General features: G+C 39.9%; 1 protein-coding gene across 1 annotated transcript; it reads left to right on the top strand.

Annotated features, from left to right (window-relative positions):
• Positions 1–767: 767 nt before the first annotated feature.
• adrb2a (adrenoceptor beta 2, surface a) lies at positions 768–6,385 on the top strand. Its single transcript, XM_051420523.1, has 2 exons — positions 768–939; positions 1,308–6,385. Exon 2 carries the CDS (start codon positions 1,308–1,310, stop codon positions 2,559–2,561), a length of 1,254 nt encoding a protein of 417 aa, XP_051276483.1. The 5' UTR covers positions 768–939; the 3' UTR covers positions 2,562–6,385.
• Positions 6,386–10,384: the final 3,999 nt, after the last annotated feature.

The following is a 10,384-nucleotide window of genomic DNA, read 5'->3' on the forward strand; positions in this document are numbered from 1 at the left end:
TAATACAAAAAGCAATGCAAATTTGTCCTGAATCCTACAAACAAACTGTTTTTATGTGGTATAGCGTGAGAGTTTGTTCTTGTCCTGCAGGGTACACTCTCAGGGCAGCGGGTGCAGAAAGGGAATTTTCTGTAGGTTAACCTTTAGATATTTATCATTGTAGCATTACATAAACACAAATGTTTTTGATTTCATGTATCTTCAAGGACTCAGTCACTCTAAATTTTTAGTGTATGCTGTAGTCTACATTTTTATGTTAAACAGCATGGCAGGAAAAGCTTATCACACTAACACACGCCAAGGTTTCATCACTACCAGGAGAGCAGTAAAAGTCAGACCTCCCAATAAATTATAGATTATACACTAAAGTTGGTTTAACTTTCTCCTCACTTTATCAAGTAGAAGAAAGCGTCACGTTTTTGATTTCCTGCAGACTAACAGGCAAAGTCTGTTCTCTACTGCTGGACTAAATGTGTTATTGCAACTTTTAACATGATCCTTGCATTCTAAATTAGTGTGTATTTGGAGGACTTTTAATATTTTAGATAGATATAAAGCTAGAAATAAAAGTCAGAAAAAGTCTTTGCTTGTGCTTGCAGCTTTGCTCTCCTGCAGCCCTGCAGCAACGGCTGCAGGGACAATGTGTTCAAACTCATAGGAGCTCTCAGCACCCTCCACAGGCTGGCTGTCTGATTGGCTGAGCACTGACCATGATGTCATCACTGCACGTTATAAGGGCTCTGACAAATAGCCTGGGAGACACATTAGAAGAAACACTGCTCAGCTGAGGGACTGAGTGAGTGAGAGAGAGACACACGGAGATTAAAAAAAACAGACAGTACAAAGGACATGTGACAGGGAATACTTTGCAGGAACTACCTGAACAGTGATTTTTCTACTTTGTATGGGAGGCAGGGAACAAGACAGCTACCTGTGGAGGTTTGTACTTTTATTTTTTGTTGGCTTGTTTATGATTTACTATAAGCCGTGCTTGCTGAAGCCTTACAGGATGTGATGAGTTTGTTTGTGGTGTTGCAGTTGAAATTTTTGTTCTCCTTTTTTTCTTTTCTGAATATAACACAGACATGAGGGCACATTTGTTAGTACTAGTTTTATATGCATATAATTTCTATGAACAGTTTTAGTTTTTTATCTTCTGTTTTCATCAGGCCACTTTTAATTGTATAATAGTAACTAATAGTAACTATATATATAAGTTTTAAATTGTGATCTTAACTTCCGTGTGTGTGTGTGTGTGTGTGTGTGTGTGTGTGTTTTGTGTGTGTGTTATCCATTGTGGTCTCTAGATGGGAAGTACAACTCCCCCAGGGTACCTCAATGTGAGTACAAAGATGGTCACCACATCAGACCCAGCTAAGCAAGAGGAGAGTTACAGTGAGGCAACAATGATCCTGCTGGGCATGATTATGTCCTTACTCGTCTTGTCCATTGTTTTTGGCAACATCCTGGTCATAACAGCAATCGGCCGCTTCCAGCGTCTCCAAAATGTTACCAACTGTTTTATCACATCCCTGGCCTGTGCTGACCTGGTCATGGGTCTCATTGTGGTTCCTTTTGGTGCCTGTTACATCATATTTAAGACATGGCACTTTGGTAGTTTCTGGTGTGAGTTCTGGACTGCGACCGATGTGCTCTGTGTGACTGCAAGCATCGAGACCCTGTGTGTCATAGCTATAGATCGTTATTTGGCCATCACTTCTCCGTTCCGCTACCAGTCGATGTTGACCAAGTGCAGAGCTCGCATTGTGGTTGTGCTGGTGTGGGTGATTGCCGCCTTGATATCTTTCCTGCCCATCCACATGAAGTGGTGGATATCAGATGATGAGGAAGCCCAGAGGTGCATAGCGGACAGTAACTGCTGCGAATTCTACACCAATATGGCTTACGCCATCACCTCATCTATCATCTCCTTCTACATCCCTTTGGTCATCATGGTTTTTGTCTACAGCCGCGTTTTCCAGGAGGCCAAGCGCCAACTGAAGAAGATTGACCAGAGTGTGGGACGTTTCCATAACAGCGACAACAGCAACCTCAAATCTCTGGAGGCCAACAATGGGCGTGGCCAAAAGAAGGCCAAGTTTTGTCTGCGGGAACACAAAGCCCTAAAGACACTGGGCATCATCATGGGGATCTTCACTCTGTGCTGGCTGCCCTTCTTTCTGCTCAATGTGGTGGTGGCCATATGGAAAGAGCAGCACAACGACCTCACCTTCAGGATACTCAACTGGATAGGTTACGCAAACTCTGCCTTCAACCCACTAATATACTGTCGGAGTCCTGAGTTCAGGTATGCCTTCAAGGAAATCCTCTGCATGAAAAGGAACCGCCTCAGCAACCCGGGGCCTGTGAATGGATACATCTACAGCAGGCATAGCTGGCAGAGCGAGCAGCAAGGGAGGAGTAAGGGCAGCTCGGAAGACAGTGAGGGCAATGAAGGGTGTCTGGGGAAGGGAACGGGGATCTGCCGTGTTGTGGACAGAGCAGTGGACCCCAATGGGAATTGCAGCAAAGGCCTAAAAACTGTAACAACTGTCCTTTAAACTGAGATCCCTGAGACTTCTGTCAACAGGGCGAACCAGACATGTTTACACTGCTATCATAAACTTTTTCCAGTTGACTAATGAAGGTAAGACCAGTCAAACTGACTGGTAAAGTCTCTGGAGACTGCTTAAAAACTTAATCATGTTCAGCTGAGGAAAGTATTTCTCCTCCTCTTTCAACACATATAATAAAATACTGTAGGTAGATCACTCGTCTTTTTGTTACATTTATGTTTAATTTCCATCTACCTCATCACCTTTTTCAATATTTGTTTCTTGAACGACTATCAGAACTAGTTCACATTAACTCACTGTCCACAGGAGGTACTCTAGGGCAGTATCTCAGCTGTATATTTACTCTACCAAATGGTCTGTGCATTCTATAATTTATAATTATCTGGCTCCAATTTGTGGGCATGTTTTTTTATCTCAGAGTTCTTGGCAAAAGATCTCACAAGGCATAAATATGTTTTTGAAATTCAACGTTAATGTTGTTGGATGCTGTAAATTCCATTGCCAATTTGGCATGGATACTGAGTCCTTATCTTCATCTGAAAAAGGACAATAAGTATGGAAGGATCAAACTTAATGCCTCTTTGGTGCTTTGTTTGAAAAAATACATTCCAAAAGGCAAAATTATAATTTGGCTTCATTTCATTTCCATTTTTTTGATGGGCCCACTGAGTGAGAAAGATGATCAACAACAGGTGTGGCAGAACCTGTCTCTCTCTCTCTCTCTCTCTCTCTCTCTCTCTCTCTCTCTCTCTCTCACTGCTCAGCAATGTTGTGAGGCCCTGCTCCCTGCTTTAGTGTTTTACAGCCTGTTGCATAGGAGTTTCCATTGCCAGCAGATAGCACCAGAGTTATGAATTTATCTACATCTCATTGGTGCAAGCTGAGAAACGCCTGGGGCCATCCTCTGTTAGTCATATGATAAAACGTTCAAGTTTGTATATGTTGTATCTGCCAAATTCCAGTATCAGCCCTGAAGGTATCTAATTTCTTTCTGTGCAAAGCAGATGGCATTATGGTTAATGCGGTTAATCCTGGACATTGACCTTTAAAGCTTGCAGCTGTTATTCAATAAATTAAAATGAAATTTTGCAGTTTGCTACTGCACAACCTGCAGGTCATATCTTGCATTCAGTCTATAGGTTCATTTGTGCAACATATAGATCAGTATTTGGTACATTATACAGTAACGTAACTATAATGCAGTCTCTTGTCCCCTCTATGTGTTGGTAGCTACTGTTACACTTGTCCTTTTTGTTGCACAAGCCCTGTTTGTTTCTAAAAGGTTGTGGTTGCTGTGTTTCAGCATGTGTTTACTGAAACCAGAGAAGCTGTTTCCTTAGTCATGGCACAAGGGTACAAACTACACACAATAACAAACAGTGCGTCGAAATAGCCAAGTGATAACAAAGTCCCAGGCCCGAGACCTGGTTGTGACTAGTCAGACCAATGAACAGAGATGAGGAGATGTCCTGAGCAGTGCATCTTTGTCACCGCTCTCTGACATTTCTCCTCACAGTAAATGCATGTCTCAATCATCAGTCAAAAAATCAGTCAAACATTTGGATAAGACACTCCACTGAGCATTGCCTCAGCTGTTACAGTTGTTTCAGTCACTGTGGTGTTTGGTGTCTGGTCTACTTGGTGTGTAGTCTCCAGGAAATGCCCCAATCCAGCTGAGCCCAGCCCAATAAACACTGATAAATCCATTATCTCCGCTGTTTGCTGGAGAATCAGATAACTCCCCCTTAAAAACAACATTGAAATAGATTAGTAGATTACAAAGTATATAGTTCCCAATTTGCAGGTTGTGATGAGATCTAATAGCCCAACCTGAAATGAGACTCTTGGCTCTTGGGAATGTCATTTTTTTATACATAAGCAAGCATTAATGGAGATGAACACTTAGCGTGCAGGGCTTGAATAGGAGAATGTACACACTTTTCCCTTGCTAAATGGCTTCATTACTCTCAAGAGGAGGAGTAATGGATGTGTTGCTGCAGATGTAACCCCCTTTTTCCAGTCAGTTTGGCTGCCTCTAGTATGTTCTGATCAAAATGACAGTATGCTAAATGTGGCTAGTGAAGACAGGAGGGGGAGTAGGGATTCTCTGCCAGTCTATATCGGTATTAGTGACCTGTGTTTTAGTGCATGTAGCGTTGCCTCTGGAGTACGGTCAGCTGACACCGTCAAAACTGTGAACTTTGTTCCCTCAGAGGAATCTCTATGTACTGTATCGCTAGGTTTGGTCAGCACTGTTGTCACAGACCTTAGGAATAGACGTAACTACGGTGTCATCATACGTCAATGTTTGCCATGTGAAAAACAAGCTTTCCAGTATGTGGATTTTTTTTCTGTTTTTCTTTTTCATGGATTTGCAGCAAAGTAAATGCAGGGGTTGAATGTCATAACAAATGTTCTCCAGGGTTTTTTTTTTTTTTTTTAAACATTTTCACTGTACAGCATGCACAAAGCACAAAGCAGATAAAGATCCTAGACCAAGATTTTGATATATGACTATTGTATTTATTCACTCGCAATTAATTGTCGTCAAATAAATGAATTGCAGCTGGATCAAAAAAGGTCTGTATCTAACACATTTTTAGAAGCACTTCACAAATAATTGTCTGCATGTCTGCTATATATTTGTGGTGATGTATTTGTGGCCTGTGGTGACATTTCCTTTCAAAGTGATCTGTTTTAGTCCAAGTGGAGTAGGTTGTGAACTATATATCCACACTGCACCCTCCTGGCAGTGGCCTCTCCTTGCACCTCAGCTGTCTCAGAGTTATTGATGGATACTGTTTCATCAATACGCTTGTATAATAAGGAATGTAATTCATGTCTTCACCTCCTCATGCTGGAGGACACAACACAGTTATGTGCAATGAGTCCTGAATGATTAACTGACACTACAAACATTCCGAGTAAAGCTGATGGTTTGGAACCATAAACCATGTCTACTGATGCAGACAATGAACATTCAGTTCAGCCACCAAAGTTTGGCTCTAGAGTACCCATCTTATCCACAGGGTGAGGTTATACCAACTGTGCAAAGGTAAAAGGTTCTTTTAAAGGTGGATTCTGGGTTTAAGACAAGTCTTAGAGGATATAATACAACGTGGCACATACACTTTTAGTGTCATGGATTGACATTGATTTGATTGATTGATTGATTTTTACATAATGGATGCTCAGGTGGGCTAATTCTAATGCTGTCCTCACTGATCCATTATTGTTCCTATTTAATAAAAGTAACGTTGCCCACCAAAAACAGCACCCCATGATTAACTTAAAGCAGCACTATATACGTAGCACTTTCATGGAACATTTGTAGAATCTTTAAACAATTGAGTCCACGTTTGCATTCATGAACTATAAACAATAAATGGCTGGAGAGTTACGCCTATTCTCTTGTACCATAATATTATTGTGGAAGTCCTCTTTCCTGTTTGCGACTAAAAATGAAATGATCGGTCAGCACAGATGTCGTTGAAGGCGGACTGTTCTGATAAATTGATGTATGTAAATGTGAATTTTTGATGAAACTTAAATATTGCTTTCGCCGTCATATGAGAAGTAAACCTATTATATGTGAACCTTTTTTTCATGGCCAGAGTGAAAAAAGCTGTCACTCAGCTGAATGTTTACTAAATGTTTGCAAGCTATTTTTCGCACAAGTTTTTGTCACTGTTAAGGTAATGAAGCCTGTTACAATATGTGGTGTCCTGTGGTATTTATGAAAAAGCAAATGTATATGCTGTAACATTTGTATTGAAATAAATGATGTACATGTTGCATGTAACATCCTCCTTGACGTGTCCTTTGTGATCATTGCACAAGAGGAAGTGGTAGATCCTAACTTAAAAATGTAAAGAATAACCCTGTAAGTTGACAGCAGTTTAGTCTATTTCAGTATGGGAAAACCAGTCATCAGCATGTGATCCAGATGGAATGATGGACAGCACGGAGATTGTGATATTATGGAAATGTTTCCATTCTCCTTTTAAAACTGCACGTCTGCTCAATGCTCCAAGTAATCATAGATTATACAGAGCACCTAATTCTATCCCTGAAACACAAGGGAGGAGGACTGTAGAGATATATAGAGCTATAAAAGTGTCTTCGAATTTGGCACTAAGCTGCAGTGTAGAGCATTTTTCATGTGTCTTTCAAGAATAAAATATGTTCATCTACTAAATGAGGATAAAAAACAAGAGTTGTTATCATTGGTTAGGAATGCAGGAAACCATGATCAGAACATCATGTGTAATAAGTTTTGTAAGACACTGCACCCTTATTTTGATATGAGATCATTAGACACAGGGCTGTTTTGTATTTCCTAATGTGACAGAGTAGGGTAAAATGTATATGACAAGTCAAACGTATGATGGATGGAACATATTCTGTAATATATTTTGCTATATCTATAATCTAATTTTCTCCTTCACTCTTTCATTTTATCTATTTTACTGTGAATTGATAGTTGTATTGTCTGCTGCAAATATTAAGCCTACTAGTTTACCACCTAAAGTAGTAACCAAGTGTTACAGTTTGTCATTAAAAAAGTATTGTGCTAATGTTAGAGTGCAGGCTAACATTAGCCCTTTAACAATTTAACACTCGAACAGACCCAGCCAAATGTATTAGCTTATCCATGACAGTGATTTCATTCATTACTGATTTCATGCATGTAGACATCAAGTCTATATTAATGATCATTTTAATAGGGTTTAAATGTCAGTCAGCAAGAAGGCGTTTTAAACGAACTGATGGAGGTAACGTTAGAAAGCAAGCTACAGCTGATACAATCTGCTAGCAACAGCGCAAGGACTACCAGCAATTTCAGCCTGCAAAATCGGTCTTGTCTCAACTTCTATCTGAAATCTAAGACCCGTTATTTAAAAAATTACAATAAATGGCAATGAATTTCAAAATTTGGCATCAATAATCGTGCCCTTTGAGAATTAAAAGCTTGACAGGCATAGCAACAGTAACTGATGGGGGCAGGGCTTAGTGAGCAATCAATTACAGAAAGCAACACTTTGGTCTTTGAACTACTGTAAACTCTGAAGTATCAGCCTTAGACCTACTTATGATTACAGTCTTCAACCTATTTATCAACTCATTATTCATGCCTTCCTCCTGTAGTTGAATTTCACACATGTGTTGCTACAGAGATATCTTCATTGTAAATACATTCACTCTTGCAAGGAAGAACTCTTCACCCACCCTGTTGGCCTCTAATCCTTTAAAGCTCAAGTTTTTCCCTGCAGCGCCACATTGTAATTTCAGTTTAAGTCGTGTCAAATGCTCCATGTCTGTCAGGGGTTTAGACATGCACTGACCGTGATCCACAGGGATGTGTTCAGACATAAGTCTGAGAGATCTAGCCAGTGCTCTCTGAAGCTCGATGGCCAATTTCCAGTAATGACAGAGAAATCATACTAAACTTATTTCACCAACAGTCTACTCAGGCTTTCAAATATAAGTCCTTGCATGGTAATATCTTTCATCACGCAGATCCGTAAGAGCAAGATAAAAAAGGCAATTTCCCCATATCTAGACCTACCATGTTGTCTGAGTTGTTAAAAAAAAAAAAAAAAATAAAACACCAGAGAGGGAAAATGTCTGGAAAGAAGGCTGTTTTGATACAGGATGACTATTTTCTCAGATAAGTTAATCATGGCAGTGACACACTGCATACAGAGTGTGAGCATGTGAAAACGTTGTCTCTGATAGATCGATAAGTCCCCTGGCACTTTGTGGACTACAGTGACCAAGGCACCACAATGTCTGCAGTCCCCTCACTCCCAAGGGCCTTACTAGCATGTGCGTGTGTGTCTGTGTGTTTTTTGAGAAAGTGTGGATGTATGCGCGCGCATGGGTGCATCTCAAATCATAGCTTGTTCACATCTGAAAAACTACCCGACCTGAGGTTATAAAAGCAAAAGTGAACTCAAAAGATGTGCCTCATTCTGTTTTCAAGGCCAAAGAAAATGCAATAAAACACTTCTTCAAAAATATTTTACTTCTCAAAAATGCTATATTCAGCTAACATGTTTGCTCTTGTCACTGCAACAAACTGAGTACAATTATCCTTTAATTTTTCTCATTTGTCACAGTGTAAAACTCCTTTTCTGTTCCCTATCTGCAGCCAGCCACATGTAAACTCATATAAGAGAACATTTCCGTTGCGCTCTGTTCTGTCAGTCTCAGACAAGATGAAGAGGATTGTGCACTGTCAGCTCTTTTCGCTGAGTCCCTTTGGCAACGAAATAAATCATAGTTAAAGAAACAAATCCATGTTCATATGACACGCAGTGCAAATCAATTGGCAAAATACCAACAAATTAACAGGATAGATGTGACATTAGTGATGTGAGGATGTAGGGGTCGAGGGTTAATCACATAATGAATGACGCCTCAGAGGCTCTCAGGGACACAGGAGTATAAAATGTTACGGCACAGTAACTCTTTTTCTACTTCCCCTACAGCCACTCCGGGAAGTGGCAAAACAAAGTCTGAGTCTTTGTGACAGCTTAAGTCAAACTCATTTCTGTTTTCTATCCGCAGCCATATGTAAGCTCAGAATGATAGGAGAATATTGCCTCTGACGGTTGATTTATGGTCTGTAAGACTGAAGATAGAAACTGCATTGTGCAGTGTCGGCTATTTGGCAACAAAATAGATCATAGTTAAACAAATCTATGTTCACATGACATGCAGAGCAAATCAATTGGCAAAATACCCCCATATAGGATGTAGGGGTCAAGGGACAATAGTACATATAATGAATGATGCCTCAAAAGCTCTCACATAAGCATAAGTGTTGTGGCACAGCCCACATTTGTTCCTTATTTTTTCCTCTACTACTTCCTAACATAGGCAGTAGTAGGGTAGGCGATGTAGCCGACTGTGCCTTTTATTCCCTGCTAGAATTATGTTCACAGGATTGTACAAGTTCAATCAAGAGTTATTAAAGAGAAGTTAACAAGCTTCCTAACAGTCTGCAAGCTAACTGACAGTTGGCAAATTTGTTAACACAGTCAGCTAAATGCAGGCTGTTATTAAAACAGTTACAATTACATTTCAGTGATCACATTTTTTTTTCAGGAAAAGAAAATTATAGTATTTTGTAAATTAATTTATTTCATTTAAAGACAAATATTTCAGATATTCCTTTGTGTGCTATAGGCAGCTTGTGCACCACCATAGTTTGAGAACTAGAACTATCCCCCAGAAGGATTAGTAAAGTATGCCTTCTTCCTTCATTTTGTAAGCTATGATACCTCCCTCCATTTTTGACTCTCCAACTCTCCATTCACTCCAAAGTCAGTACTGTCAAAACGGCTTGCTAGTGATGAATGCAAAGTTGAAAAATTCACATGAATACATTGATCGCAGTGATTCCACTGAAATGACTTCCTTTCAGTGCAAAATTACACAATTTTAAATGCTGGTGCTGGTGTGATCTCTTCTTTTTTCATTTGCTGCTTTATTTCTAATTTTCTTATTCTCTCTTACTTTTTAGTCCCTGCTGTTTTTTTCTTTGTAGGTTAACGACTATAAGGTTCAAGTGGCTCCTAATTCTTTTTCTCCCACAGACCAAAGGAGGATAACACAGACGCCGCCCACTGCACTGGTGTACAGCATGCACAGAGCAGCTCCTCTTAACAGCCTGGCTACAAACTGCATACATCTGTTTGTGGTTTTCTATGATGAAAAAATACATTCTACAGGAGGTAAAGAAAGTTTTTCAACTGACTGTACGGGTGGTCACACACAGTAACTTAAGTGCTTATGGTCAA

This window comes from Dicentrarchus labrax, unplaced genomic scaffold (genome assembly GCF_905237075.1).
Source record: "Dicentrarchus labrax unplaced genomic scaffold, dlabrax2021, whole genome shotgun sequence".
Taxonomy (NCBI): Eukaryota; Metazoa; Chordata; class Actinopteri; family Moronidae; genus Dicentrarchus; species Dicentrarchus labrax.

Excerpts from the sequence above, each read along its gene's own strand:
- adrb2a (XM_051420523.1), top strand. The coding sequence starts at position 1,308 with ATGGGAAGTACAACTCCCCCAGGGTACCTCAATGTGAGTACAAAGATG.